Genomic DNA, 15,546 nt, shown 5'->3' on the forward strand with positions numbered 1-15,546 from the left:
TATTCTAACTCTAACTTGAGAATTTGATTTGTGATTGTTGCAATTTAATTTTAAATTTCGGAAACAGAAAACTGTACAGTACAAATGTGCGGTTTCCAGTGTGCTCGTAGTCATACATGTCCTGAACACAATGTGGCCAGTCTTGTCAAGAACCTATGAAAAACGTTGAGAATTTCTTCGATTAAAAAGTTTTTATTTTGAAGACCGGATGCTGCTTTCCTTACAAAACAGCTTGATTATTTGGTTCCATGAATTTTTACCGTAAAGTCAGCAAGTGTCGCCACGGAGAAACGAGCGTCAGATAGCATTGTTTAACAATAACTGTAATAACTGTTTAATCAACAACGAAATTAAATACAATGCAATAAAGTTTGTGGCAAACACTGTCATAATGTAGGAACATGTTTGTGGTCTAAATGAGTATAGGTTTATTTTGTTTTTGTCTCTTTCAGTTGCTACACGGACCAAATTTTTCCACGTACCGTAGGCGGGACTTACTCGAGATTGACAGGTTGAAAACCAATAGAAACATTGAAAGTGTGTGGTTGTGGAAAACGTTTACCAATAACAGTGAGCAGAGGGAGTGACGTCGTCGTGTAGAAACTAGAGGCATGAACGTGAGGTTAGACTCTTCACACTCGATGAGAAAACATTCTCACATAATTAATTGTCGACATTTACAAGATGACATTACCCCCGAAATGTACACTTACACAGACTGACAAAGATAAATGTCTGCTTCATGATTTTGTAAAAGACGGAACACATTTTTAACCGTATTTCGTTTCTAACAAATTAGCCATGAGTGAAATATTTGGTGTCACTGTCCTTTAATTATGTTTCCATTTGTCTGTCGTGGAATAATGAGAGCTGCCATCCACACGCGTAGGATCAGGTTTGTTTACTTATATCAATTTCATCTATTATTTACTGGCTTCTATACTTTTTTCCTTGTGGTTATATTTTCAGTGGACTAAAGTATGAATATTCCTCTGTTAACTTTTATTATTAAATCACCTGATAAACCATCATATTTCATATATTTTGCCCTCCTGTATTTCTTATTTTTATTTTTCATACAAGGATAATGCCTTATGGTTTCCTTTTACAATCTCTAACTGAACAGATTTGTGTTTATACACTACAGCATGTATGATGCTTATATACAGTTCTAGAGAGGCACGATATTGGATTTTTTCCTATATCCAATATGCCGATATATCCGGAGTGCTTGGGTCGATAACCAATACCGATATCTATCTATCTATCTATCTATCTATATATATATACATATACATATACATATATTTATATGTATATGTGACTTTCCTTTTGCCCAACTGTGGAGGCAATTTAGTCTCTTCTTTAGTAAAATTACCATAAAATGTTTCATATTGTATCACAGTAGATGTGGATATAAAACATCCATATAAATAGATGGCATCAAAAAAAGAATAGGGGGCGCTAGCACAGAAGTCAAGGAGGTAACAGCTTTTTCAGCCTACTATTTTAGTCATTCATCATACTGGTGGATATTGGAGTGTTTACTGTTATCGGATAATTCATTTTAAAGCCAATGTCTGCCAATACAATATCGTGCAGATGATATTTTGTGTCCCTATACAGTAAAAATATATAAAAAGAGAGTACTGTATGTGTATGTCAACATTTTAATCGTAAGCTAAAGTGAATCTAATCATTCTCTTATCCCCAGCAGAGGAACTCTGCCCGGCAGACTTCTGTCCTCCTGTGATGGTGTTCCAGCTGGACTAGCTGATGCTGATACCATCTTTGCCTTGTCATCAGGTCATGGCAGGTGTGGTGTTGCAGTGGTGCGAGTCAGTGGTCCAGCCTCGGCTACGGCACTGAGGTGTATGGCTGGGCTCACACGCAGCAGCCTGCCTCCTCCACGCAAAGCTTTGTTACGATGCATCACAGACGCCAAAGGCAAAGAAGTGTTGGACCGTGGACTTGTTCTCTGGTTCCCTGGTCTGTTCTCTTTTTTACAGTGTATACACAAAAAATTGTGAACTCATGACATACACAATATATACAGGACATCCCAAATCAGAGCTTTTAGAAGTCTCTTTGCTCATGACATTAGTGCTTGACTTTGTATTTACTAAGATCATGTTTGTTTCTTGGTATCTTGTGAAGGCAGAATGTTGCAAATTTCACAATTTAACTATAGTATGATATTCTGAGAGCCATCAATCAATCAGACTTTATTATATAGCATGTCTCATACAAAGCCTCCTAACCACCACCCACCTGCCAATCACTCATCATCCCACCCCTTCTGCACGTAAATCAGATAAAACAAAAGAAACAGAGACCAGGCACAAACATGACACATTTTGCAACAGCTTTTTATCGAGACAAATCAAAGCAGCTTTATACTAAGGTTTTATTTAAGGTTTCCTGTCACTTGGCACCTGACAAATGTTTTGTTGTTTTCTCTCTTGTGTTCATGTCATCAGCTCCTCACAGTTTCACAGGAGAGGACAGTGTGGAGTTCCACATCCATGGTGGTACTGCTGTCATTACTGCTGTTCTTCAGGCTCTAGGTAACATCCAGTTCATATCAGCCAACTGTAGGCTGATATTAACTTATATAATGGGATATAATTAAGTAGATCCACTGACTTTACAGGATTTTAATGGTATATTTATTTTTATAACTTTGGTTTTTTAAAGCCTGCATACGCATTTTAAACATAGAATATGGTCCAGTTGGGCAACTGTGCATCACTGTGACCTAAAAGAGAAACCGTACACATCTAGTCCTCTTTCTGGCAATATGTTATGCAGTTCTCCCTCTGACCCACTAGAGGGCAGTATTACACAATCAGAAATGTTAATATAAATTTCTATTCTAGAATATTTGAGTAAGTTGACAGTTTTTGTACCTAAAAGATTTTGACTGTATTATTTGGGTGATAATTACATAATTATTTGGCCGTTGTGAAAGGACCATGACCCCATTTGGTAAATGATTTTGCTCACCATTGTCTCTCGCTGATGTGACTTGAAAAAGGGGTTGAGAATACAATGAAAATGTCACCTCTTTAACCTGCACACAGTTGTGCCTGTTTTCATACCATGTGAACCCCAAGTGACATGTTGAACCCGCATTTTCCTCCTTCCTGTGTGTGTGTGTGTTCGTGTGTATGTGCTTTGTGTGCATGATGTGTGCTCTTCTTGTACCTTGCACGTTTTGAATGTTTGTATGCTGTGTTTGTGCTTCTCAGGAAGCGTGCCTGGCATGAGGCCTGCTGAAGCTGGAGAGTTCACGCGAAGGGCCTTTCAAGCAGGAAAACTGGGTCTCACAGAGGTAGAAGAACATTGAACACACACACACACACACACACACACAAACACCCTCTTTGTGCAAAAACATGCGAGTACAGCTATCTGTAGCTTTTTTTGAAAAAGCTAGCAAGTATGAAGACTTGTGGGGCTAATCTGGATATTTTGTGTATAAAACACTATCCTTTATTATGATTCAGAGGAAATATTAGCAGTAGAGTCAAGTTTTAACTTATTAAAAGATTAATATAGCAAATATGTCTTTTTATCATGAGCAGTACTATAATTCGGTATAAATAATTATCCCATAATAACATAATAAAAGTGTATTACCAAAATAACAATTCTTCAACTATCATTCAGGAATACAAATCTCTTTTTAATCATGTGATATTTATTGTGATAATGTCCTGTAAATAATAAATATAGAATCCCTCTCTAATAAAATTATACAGTATACATACTGTATATTGTACACATAATCAGTCAGATTGAAAAAGGGACCATTACAATAAATATATGTACTGTAAGCATACACAGTATTTCAATTACTACTTCTTTTTAAATATTAAGTTGTATCATGCTTTGTGAAGGTGGAAGGACTCGGGGACCTGATCCACGCCGAGACGGAAGCCCAGAGGAGACAGGCCCTCAGGCAGATGTCAGGAGACCTGGGACGCCTTTATCAGAACTGGAGCCACAAACTAAAACGGGTACGTTGACCAGTCATTCATACGATTCATGTGACACAGGTTTCCATACATGCAAACAAGAGGTTTTTACACCTGAACTGGAGCTCACTTAATTTATCTAATCTTTAATGTTATAAAATCTGATCACAATAACAATAACCAACTTTGCACTTGAACTTTGACCTATTATCATGCTCAATTTGCGTTAGTCTTAAGTGTGATTAGATGTTAGTCAATTTTGTTTTAACACCAAAGCTGCAAACTGACAGGTGGACTGGGCTCCAACAGAAAATCCTTTTTTAAATCACAATGCATTGTCCTGTTATGAATTAGCCTGTGTTGTGGCATCCTGACAAGAGCCTGACAAGATTCCACAATCCTGAATCCTCAATCTCTCCCTGGAGAGACATTGTCCATGTTCATATCGAGTGTTTCTCCGAAAACAATATTGGAAACAACCCGCAGGTACTATGGCTGTAGGTCACATCTCAGTGGTTTCACTCCCACACAATGCTTTCCGGGTTTGTTTTGTACTTCTGCAGCTGCTTTTTCACCACACTGATGATGGATTAACCTATGGAAACCTGAGGCTTCCTGTTTTCCATGGTTCTGTAGCACATGCACTGTGTGCATTTTCTGCTCATTAGTGAGGATCAAAATATTGATGTACTGTAGATACTTGTTTTGCATCACTTTCAGCTCTGGGAAAAACAAAAGTCAAAGTTGAATTCATGAACATTCAACCAAAAATTAAGACTTGGTTATCATTTTGCACGTGCTGAGTAACATGGAAACATTTCTACATCCCAGCAAGTAAAAATTAAAAATGTATTTTTAATGTTCCATTAGATTCTTCAGGGAAGATGTTTGTTGTCCTCTCTAGAAGTAAACTGAATATCTTTAGTTCGTGGTCAGAACCTTATGGCACACCTTTACTTTATGTTTGGGAGACACAGATTACCTTTTGGTCACATTTTTTCTGACATTTAAAGAAATATGACACCATGAGACTGAAGAACAGCTTCTTTACTGGAGCTGTCAAACACTGATAGATCACAGGCACACACACACACACACACACACACAAAACAATCAGGTTTACTTTATACAATCCTCTGTGCAATAACTGTGCATTGTTAAGTGTTTTTATCCTTTACAGTGTTCTATTTTACACATTTTATTTTACCAACTAGTTTGGACCAAAGAGGTCCGGAACCTCTTTCCCGTATTATTTTGAGCTCCAAAATCCTTGTTTAACAGCCTATCCATTCGTAATATCTATCCAATCCAATCCAAGTGATTGATGACAAATGTCATTCATAGATTAATCTACAATGAAAATCAATAGTTGCAGCCCTAAGACGGTTGTTATCACTATGTGATTATGTCACACCGTAAAGGAACATTTTGAGAACATTAGATGTTCTGTCAGGTTGTTTACTGTCTTGACATGAGTCACTGCTGTCGAGTTGTTAATTTGGACTTTCCTGAGGAAAGCTGCTATTAAGTGTCCAGAGTGGCAACTCTATTTTTGACTTTTAAAGAACAAGATGTATTTAAAGTCATCGTCTGCTCTATAACCTGCTGCTATTTACTCAAACAACAACCATACTTTTCTGAGCATCTGGCTTTGTATTGTTTGTTGTACTATATGTTCTTCTATGCTGCTGCTGCATTGTTGTTGTTATCAGTTGATTATCTTGCGTCCTTCATCTGAAAACAGGCTCTGTGAAGCAAAACTATCAGACCTGACCGAGGTAGTGTTTGTTTGTACAGAGGCGGCTGCGCCTTTGGGGCATTTTTCTAGCAGTATATTTCACTTTTTGTTTCCAGGCATATCCCAACCTGTTTTCTGCGGTCTCACTTTACTAGAGCAGAGTTGCTGTTGCCCTCTTCCATCTTTACTGTGGAAGAGAAGCAATGTATGTGGGCGACACAAGATCCAAACACTGCTTTACTGACAAACAAAGAGAGAGTCGTGTGGAGCTGAACTCATCTGACATTGGTGTGAAACAAATGGACGTTTGTTTATATTTAAATTTATAGTTTTCACTTCATAGATATAAGCTGTTTGGGAAAGACTTTATTTGAAGTTAACCTTTATCCTCTTACATTAATTCAAAAGTAGTCCAACTGAACATTGTGTCTTACAATGTGGTGGCAACTGTGATTTTATGTCTATCCTGTTTACATGTAATCCTGACAGAGCCTGCGCTTTCCTTTTTGCATCTCGTACAGAGCAGCAGGTCACTAACTGCACATGACCACTTCACCTCAGTGGATTTGAGCCAAACCTTCCTCCACTGCGTGTGGTTTCGGAAAATGTGGACAAGTGATTTTGCAACGCTTTGGCACCCGATCAGACCAAACTGGGCCAGGTCTTCTCCCATGAGAAACTGGTTAGCTGCTTGTCAGCAGCTTTCTTCACACAGTTCCTAGAAGCAATTTTCACAGGCCTTTATTTTGTATTCAGAGTTCTGGAAATCCATTTAATCAGCGGTATACCATCTGTATGATGCTTTAGGTCAAACTCTTATCTGACACCCAAACAATGCTGTTTTTGTCACAGTTGGCTTCCCACTTTTGTGAAAGGATTAAAGTATGGAAATCTGACGCTTCCTGTTTTTGTGCAGCTATACTACTATTGTATTTATGTTCTGCTATGTCAATCACGATAGTGATCAGTGGTTCATACTCTGACAATCTGTATTCTTGATTTAATATGTTCTCAAAAATATGCACGTAAAGAAACCCTTTAATCTAATGTCAGTATATGACAAGGTATCTAAAGTGAATAAATGTATCGGAGAGCACTAAAAACAGTTTAAGGCATAATGATGGTTCAGACAACACAAAATCAATCATAAGCAATTATGAAATAAGATAAATCATCAGGCATTTATCAATGATACATAGCAAGAATGCTGATACTGTATCAAACAATAACGACTTTTCTCTCAATATCTCTCTAATATAAAATAAAAACCATGGCGTTTTGGACAACATCATCATTGTTATGTAAAGTTGTAACAGATCAAATCAAAAATGTAATTAATTAAAAATCAGGTCTGATGATAAACAAACATCTTACAGTTTATGTTACGAGTAAAATGGAAATCTGGAAATACTGGAACTGATTTTAAGTAGGTTTAAAATGATCTCAACTTTAATTTGAAGGTGCAGTCTGTATATTTTACTGATGTAAGCTATACATGTTTTTTCATTTTTATTACAAGTAACTTCTTTAAATTGCATGTTGAAGTCTTACTTGTTGACATGTATTGTACATTTTGTTTCCAGTTCATTGCATTCACATTTCCTATGTTCTGTGTGTCGTTTTCAAATTAACTTAATGGTATGTGTATATATGTTTGTGTGTGTGTATATATATATATATATGTATATGTATATATGTATATATATATATATATATATATATATGTATATTTATTTGAATTAAATTGAATTTCTAATCTCTATTTTTCATGCCTCACAGTGTCTTGCTCATGTTGAGGCCTTCATCGACTTCAGTGAGGATGAACTAATTGAGGACGGGGTTTTAAACCAAGGTATGTGTGGTGAACTTTGTCCTGTGTGCTGCAGAAAAATAACAGGACAGTGATCTCTGGGGCTTTGGAGGGGAGGTGTGCGGGTCTCAAGGTTCTGTCGCTGTCTAAAGAGAGGAGTCTGAATTCTTTCCTGTTTGGATCTTCTAACGCTCTCGTGTGAGGTTGCTGCACAGCAGGTAGAAGCCATAGACATCGTACTGCTCAAAAGGCAATTTCCTTAAGGATGTGTGGATAGAAGACCAGGGGGACGGCAAAAACATTCGTCTTGCCTTCAAAGACAACCTGCCATGCCACTCACAGAAATAGTGCAGCAAGCACCACCATCTACAGTCCACTGTCTCACTTGCCAGTTTTCTCATTCTCACAGTCCAAAGTTGTGTTTGTGTGTGTGTGTGTGTGTGCGTGTGCACATGAGGGATGTCCCCCCTGAGTCTGTCGCCTACTGTCTGGCGCTGGCAGAGCTCTTTAGAGAGCCTCAGATGTTGTGAAGTGTGAACACAATAAACCCTGGGAACTCCTGTTTGTTTCGGTGGCACAAAATTGTGGCTCTTGCCTCTGAGTAAATAATAATACACTGAGGCCCAAAAATAGAAAATCTGGCATAAATAACTTCCATTTTCACCTACAAAGAAACAGCAGGTTACATGATTTCTGTTATGTCTAAATTTTAAAAGTTTCATTTCAAGTCATTCCACATTTGTTGTATGTAATGTGCTTCAGGATTGTAGACAGGTCAAATTTATCTACTGTAAGAAAAATGATTTATTGCTGACGCACTGCATTGTTAAACACGTTTTTCCGCTTCAGTCCAAGGGGAAAGAGACACGTCCATGACCCATTTTTGGTCTAGACGCAGAGTGTCAGGAGCAGGGCGACAGGCCTTTTTCCCTCAAAGGACAGAAATTCTTTTTTCAAGGACATGAAAGTGAAGTTAAACATGACACACTCGTCATGTCCTGTTCCCTCTCTGTCTTTGTCTCCCTCTCACCACCGGCAGTGGACACATCGGTTTGCCATTTACAGGCAGAGATGGAGCGACACCTGAAGGACGAAAGGAAGGGCGAGCGGCTTCGCAGTGGCGTGCAGGTGGTCATCGCGGGAGCTACTAATGCGGGAAAAAGTAGCCTGCTCAACACACTTTGTAAGAGGACCTGAGTAATATCGCACACACATACACATTTACTATCGTGTCAACCATAGTTAGGAAATAAAGAATGCAATATCTGTTCTATTAAGGGACAATATTGAAGGGGGATATATCTTAAACAAAGAGACACACACTGACTTTGGAATAAAGCTGAAACTGTTCAAATATTTCAAGTTCTCCTCACACAGGTTCTACTGCCTGTGCTGTGACATCTCTCTGATTCTTGCCATGCACCACATGCTATTGGAATCACAGTTTAGAAAAATGTAATGAACATAATGAAAAGTCATTACTGTGTATCATACAGGTCCATATATACAGTAGATGTAAGCAAGTACTACATGTGTTTTATGTAATCAGTGTTTGCCTTTTCCTCTCTGATTATAAGTCACTCTCTAGGGTCATTTGGTATCAACCTAATGAATCCCATGTTGTTTATGGCATGGGGTTCTGTTTGTTTATGAAATTGTATCCTGAAATCATTAAGAAGCCCATTACATAAACTATCCAGTGGAGACTCGGTTGTGGGTCCTCACTGCTTCCTATCAGAATAATAGGGGTATTTATCAAGTTTAAGATAAAGTCCCATTATCTGTTCCTGTTCAGATAAGTCTTCAGTCTGGCCAGACAATTTGCAAGTAATAATGAGAGTTATTTGGCATAGGATTGAGTGCAACGGACCTGCATGAAGAATAAGGGAAGGCATGAGGGGAAAATCTCCTGTAGTGTTTGGACAGTGTGGAACTTAAGTACTGTATCAGCTTTATTTATATCCACTCTGTACAATAGAGCTTTCAGTGATTTTATGTCAGATTTCCTATTCATTAGATGCTTAAGAAATCATTTGAAGCAGTTTTACATATCACCATTACAAATCTTGTTAGGTTGTATTGCACTGTAGTGTCATATAGAGCTGCATTGTGGTTACAAAACTTGTGCCTTCATTATGAATAACATGGACGTTACATTTATTTACTGCTGGGAATATTCAGAACAACACACTGTATGTGTATTATTCCATAGTTAAAATTTCCTGAAGACATTTAACAATTTACTCATGTTCTAATGTTTGTGGGGAAAAATTGCATAGCTGTTCAGGAAAATAACTTATTATTATTAATATTTATTTATTGGAAGACTTGTTCAGGTTTTATGTCTTCACTAGGAACATGTCTTAACCACAAACTTGCTGGGGAGGTCATAAAGTTTTCAGTTGGACAAATACATTCATGATTTTGGCCTTTTTCTAATTTGCTGAAAATTACCTCCTTTGTGCTTTTTTAAATACAGGCCAGAGACCTGCTGCCATTGTGTCTCCCATGGCTGGGACCACCAGGGACATAGTGGAGACAGCACTGGACATAGGCGGCTTCCCCGTCCTGTTGAGTGACACAGCGGGCCTCAGAGACAGCCCAGACGTGGTGGAAAGAGAGGGAGTCCGTCGAGCTCGGGAAAGGTAGGGAGGAAATTTTAATTCAGTTTCATAACTTTGCTTGAATACAAAACAATAACATACGCAGAGTCCTGCCTGTTTGCCTGAGTACAATATAACAGGACGAATTAGGCCTGGGATCAGTGGATTATGTCACTGGAAACAAAGAAAGGAAGAAATAAGTCAGCGCTTTTCCCTCGTACATGCAATCATATTTTTGTGATGTCTGTGTAACCTCCAGAGTTTATTCTTATTACTGAGCCACGGTTATAAATACATGGGACAAACACTCAGGAGGTTGTGTAACGATTTTTTTTTCTTCATGTGTAATATAGAGCCGGGACATACACAACCATTTACTAACAGCCACTTCCACTGTTTACACCAGGGAAGAATAGCAGCGGTGGTAGCGGTCGTCATCACCACTTCATCATATACAAACAGGCAGACTCACTCACTCATACGAGCATCAACCCTGATACACACACTTGTCCATCTGCACTGAGATGTTTCTGGAGACCATAAGGAAATGTAATTACGCCTACAGCTCATGCCACACATTGATTAATAACTGATTTATGACTGAACGTTTCCTGTCTTTGTAAGAACTGTTCATAAATACCGCAGCTACAACATTAAAATGGCTATGCATTATTTACAGTACATTTTACTTTTACTTTTAGTTTACTGAGCACTTTAAATTCACGGAGATTAGATTCATTAGAATAAATTCATAAATTCATTAGATTAGACCACCACCCAAAGCCACAGTTGCCCTAAATGATCAATATTGTAATTATGTAAACATACTTTTTCATGCTTCTGTAATGGTTAGTACATCAGTATGTAGAAGCTCTTTAACCAAAATTATATTTTTAAAATATAGGGGTTTTTTTTACAAAGAAACAAACAGTACATCATTATTTCTATATTAAGATGTCAAATTATAGTTAGTTATTTGCATTCAATAAGTTTTAATTGAATGTTGTACTTGATTAATTTCTGACTTCTCAGAGAGGAAGCCCAGTGAGCCGACTCAAATCTAGGTATAGAAAGGTGAATTAATTAGTTTTAGTTTACGCTGTATACTGTATACTGTATACTGTATATCCTGCAGTGCTTTTTACTATGGATGGAAACCATCAGAGCAGACATTATTCCAGACCTGCAGTACTCCAATATCTTCACTTGTCTGATAAACTTTACATTATCCTAGTCCGTAGGTGTGTAGACATTACAATAAAAGTGTGTAATGTAAACTATAATCAAGAGATTCAAGCTAGTAAGAAATCCTTCGAGATCTTTGAGGGTCCGGTAAAAACACTTTCCCGCTCCCCAGCTGACAGAGAGATGAGTTGCCTGACATATTGCCTGGCACATATTGTATGTTGTTTTCAGTTGCGTTGTTCAGATTTGGACAGAGGACATAAGAGGACTGGTTAAAATGTAAGAGATTTTCGGGAACAGAATAACAGGTTGAAGCTCTTTACACCACGCAGGATGATCAGAGAAGAGCCACGTTTGTACGATGCAGCATACATAAAAGCACATGTTCATCAGGTGCTGTTATCTTCGCGCGTCACGTGTTGCATGGGCAGGGCCACATGTGTGCAGCTGGTTGCACTCCTGTCCGAGGGAGTGACGGCGTTGTTCTGGGAAACTTGCGTGGGGGTATAGGTGGTCAGTACAGTAGCAGGATGTGTGTGTCACAGTAAAGAAAGAGACAGGGGTATGTTGTATTAGGAAATAAGCGTTAAGTGCCATAAAGGAATTGTCAATAATGTGAATGCATGCAGAACACTAGAAATGATGGCATTGTAGATTATAATATCAGGAAACTTTCAATCAGTTTTACTCAGTGTAATGCTCAAGCATATCTGGAGTAAACCTGGCATAGTAGAGCTTTTTCACAGGGTTAATTAGGATTCCACTCCAGATTTAAGAGAGCCCAGGTCGTGCTATTGTTCAAGTGTAAGTGTAGGTCACACTAAATACTTGACACTTTAACCTGAAAAATTTATTATTTTAAAACTGCAATCATGTTTCCTGTATTACATGGATGTTTTCCAACATCTAACAAGTGATCAAGAAATAATGACTCTGTATGGTAACATAATAGTGTTGCTAAAACTACAGTACATGTTCCTGCCAAAATTATGTTGTTTTGGATTTGACATGATTGGGGGCCATATGGTGAAGTGGTTAGTGCTCTTGCCTTTGCAGCACGAAGACCTGGGTTTGCAACCTGTTTGGAACAAAGGCCTTTCTGCATGGAGTTTGTATGCTCGCCCCGTGTGTGCGTGGGTTTTCTCCGGGTTCTCCGGTTTCCTCTCAGAGTCCAAAAACATGCCGATATGAGGGTTAGGCAAATTGGACACTCTAAATTAAACATAGGTGTGAGTGTGAAAAAGGAATGGTTATTTGTCTCCATGTGGCCCTGTGATGGACTGGTGATCTGTCCAGGGTGTGACCCGCCTTTCGCCCTCTTGTCAGCCAGGATTGGCACCAGCTCCCCCCACGACCCTCATGTGGAGGATAAGGCGGTAGGCGATGAATGAATGACGGGATTGCATGATGTCTGCTCCTGGAGCTCTACATAATGAAAAAAATCAGCAGATTCTCAGACCAAGATATGGAACATTTCCAATATTTGTACTTGGCAGGTTGAAAAGCATCAGATGGAGATGAGATATTAAATGACTGCTTTCCAACTAGTTTCAAGTGGAACAATGACCCACTCTAGTTGTATTCATGGAAATGCAATAATTAATTGTAATCATTCACTTATAAATGGGTGACTTTCTCAAAATGTGTCTGTGTCATAACAGAATCAGAGGAAAAATAAAATATAAAACGTAAAACAAATATAAAAAATTCTGTTTGTTTAAGTGTATAGGAAGGGTGGACAGCATGTCAGGGATTTTTTTTGTGCCAAGAGCAGGCCAGAGGCTTGTGACCGGGGTCACTACAGGAAGGACATGGTAAGTACAAGCATCCGCTGCTGCTGCTGCTGCTGCAAGCTCACAGAGGGACAGAGGTGTAGCACCGTAGAGTATTCAGCATGAATGATATGACCATCTCCGTTCATACTGTTTGTGGAACATAGGCTGCATTTCTTATTTATTCCTCTGCAGTACACTACAGCATAACACAGTTGGTCCGAATCCTGGTTAAAACGCTCATCTATCTGTGTGTGGGGTTTTTTTGTGTCCAGGGTCGAACAGGCAGATCTGACTCTTGTAGTTGTGGACTGTGCTCACCTTCTCACTGATGCGCAACAGGCTGTAGACGTCCTTCAGACACACCTGATGTGTGTGTTGTCCTCCCAGGAGCAGCCTGAGACAGGTATCATGTCTCTTTCACCTGCACTTTTTTCAGTTCTGAGTTTTGTTTTATGACCTGAAATTGAACTGCTCAGTTATTTGGCACTAAAATGTAATTTATCCTGTCATTGGTCATCTATTAGAAGTCACATCATTAAAATGTTCAGTAGTGGAGTATTTCACAACAGTAAATGTTAACGCTTGTTTTAATCAGTTCTAGAACAGAATAGAAATGGGGTGCAGTGTTCAAGTAGTAGTAGTAAAAGTTTTAAGGTAGAAGTAGTAGTAGTAGAAGTCGAAGTAGTTGTAGAAGAACTAGAAGTAGTAGATGTAAAAGTAGTAGTAGAAGTAGTCGTAGTAGTCGTAGTTGTAGAAGTAGAATTAGTAGTAGTAGTAGTAGTAGAAGTGGAAGTAGAAGAAGTAGAAGTAGTTGTAGTAGTAGAAGAAGAAGTAATGGTAGTAGTAGTAGTAAAAGCAGTAGTAGAAGAAGTAGAAGTAGAAATACTAGTAATAGCAGTAGTATTATTAGAGCTATATTGTTATTATAGAAAGAAAAACTAAATTACAGAGCTTGGCTCACTCCACAAATCCCATAAATTAAAGATGCGACATAATTACCTCATAACAAAGTAAATACAAATTCTCTAGTTAAACATGACCCAAGTCAGTATGTAATACTTTATAAAAAAAAAAAAAAAAATATTATTGTTATTGGTTTGTGTTTTATTCAGACAGGTGCCTGTTGGTGTTGAATAAAAGTGATCTGCTGCCTGAGTGTGAAAGACAGAAGCTGGACAGAGAGATGAGACGGGTTTCTGGACTTCCTCCTGTCTGTCTGATCTCCTGTCACACTAATGATGGACTGCAGGACTTTCTGACAGTGCTGCACAGCAGTGTCAAAACTCTGTAAGCAGAAATAATATTATATAATAATTATTTATCATGCTACATGTTTCATTTTATATATCTTATACAAATTATTACAAATTACAAATAAGAAGACAACAAAATGCATTTTCTAAAACCTGAACATGTGGCCTATCAACACACACTCCAGGATGTCCATATAAGGAGTTGTGTATTATTCCTGCTGCAATTTAGCAAGGGTGCATCTGTCTCATTGATCTGTGTGAGCACTACTGGTTAAATATAAACAAATGAATCAAAAATGCAAAATTATTGTGCTGCAAATAAAAACTGTTTGTGCTTTAACTTGTGTTTTTGGTTTGGAAAAAGCACAAAGTAAGAAGAGAAGTTTTATTGCTCTGGTTCATTTTGTTCTCTCACTTCCTCTGTAGGTGTGGCGACCCCCTGTCTGGAGCCCCCACCCTGACCCAGGCCCGCCACAGGGCCCACCTGCAGCAGTGTGTGGCAGCTCTGGCTCAGTACAAAAGGCACCGTGACACTGACCTTGCTCTGGCAGCAGAGGGTGTCCGGTTGGCTCTCACCAGCTTGGGCCGGATCACTGGACGAGTTGCGGCAGAGGAGATCTTAGATATAATCTTCAAAGACTTCTGCATTGGGAAATAGTCAGATGAGCGAGAGTGAAAACACAAATAACATGTAATAAATTATGGGTATGTTTGGATAGCAGGGCTGTGGTGTTCTCATGACGTCCCAGAGCGTCAATAAAGAGAACTGGACAAAAGGGCACAGCCTTGGCACGGTGCCAGGCTTCGAGGCATAGCCCGGAGTGAAGAGAATGAAATTTGTGTTCCTGGCTGTGGAATCACCTCTGCTCCCAAGACACAAACATGTTTATTTATGTGTTGATGCTTTTTTAAAACTAAGACTGAAATAGTTTTTGTTTGGTGACAGGTGCCTCAGAGGCCCCATCTGCTGCACAAGTGTTTGGCAAGATTTAAGTCATGATATAAAAATAGATTTTTGAAACTTTTTGATTTCTGGACCACAGGCACAGAAGTCACAACAATATGAGTAAAGTCTGCTGCAGATCTGTGAGGCTGTGGACTCAACGTTTGGATGTTTAGTTTCAAGTTTTTGAAAGATTTCTGACAGGGTTTTTTTTGACAAGTGGTCTAATAAATTTGTCAAGCACTGTATACATGTATGA

The 15,546-nt window shown here is 38.6% G+C and overlaps 1 protein-coding gene across 4 annotated transcripts; it reads left to right on the top strand.

Moving 5' to 3' along the window:
- The first annotated feature begins 604 nt into the window (after nucleotides 1-604).
- gtpbp3 (GTP binding protein 3, mitochondrial) lies at nucleotides 605-15,510 on the top strand. Of its 4 annotated transcripts, none has more exons than XM_044043129.1 (11): nucleotides 605-895; nucleotides 1,715-1,989; nucleotides 2,481-2,567; nucleotides 3,252-3,334; nucleotides 3,903-4,022; nucleotides 7,498-7,570; nucleotides 8,568-8,711; nucleotides 10,008-10,173; nucleotides 13,364-13,494; nucleotides 14,204-14,378; nucleotides 14,771-15,510. In XM_044043129.1, the coding sequence occupies exons 1-11, from the start codon at nucleotides 837-839 to the stop codon at nucleotides 15,000-15,002; spliced, it is 1,545 nt and encodes a 514-aa protein (XP_043899064.1). In that variant the 5' UTR covers nucleotides 605-836; the 3' UTR covers nucleotides 15,003-15,510. The 4 variants fall into 4 exon arrangements, with proteins under 4 accessions (XP_043899064.1, XP_043899065.1, XP_043899067.1 ...); XM_044043130.1 differs by having other exon boundaries at nucleotides 1,718-1,989; XM_044043132.1 differs by having other exon boundaries at nucleotides 1,807-1,989.
- The last annotated feature ends 36 nt before the right edge of the window (nucleotides 15,511-15,546 follow it).

This window comes from Solea senegalensis, linkage group LG14 (assembly GCF_019176455.1).
Source record: "Solea senegalensis isolate Sse05_10M linkage group LG14, IFAPA_SoseM_1, whole genome shotgun sequence".
Taxonomy (NCBI): domain Eukaryota; kingdom Metazoa; phylum Chordata; class Actinopteri; order Pleuronectiformes; family Soleidae; genus Solea; species Solea senegalensis.

Coding starts and splice junctions, on each gene's coding strand:
- gtpbp3 (XM_044043129.1), top strand. CDS start 837: ATGTTTCCATTTGTCTGTCGTGGAATAATGAGAGCTGCCATCCACACG. Junction 3,335..3,902: donor GAAAACTGGGTCTCACAGAG/GTAGAAGAACAT, acceptor TGCTTTGTGAAG/GTGGAAGGACTCGGGGACCT. Junction 13,495..14,203: donor CCAGGAGCAGCCTGAGACAG/GTATCATGTCTC, acceptor TGTTTTATTCAG/ACAGGTGCCTGTTGGTGTTG.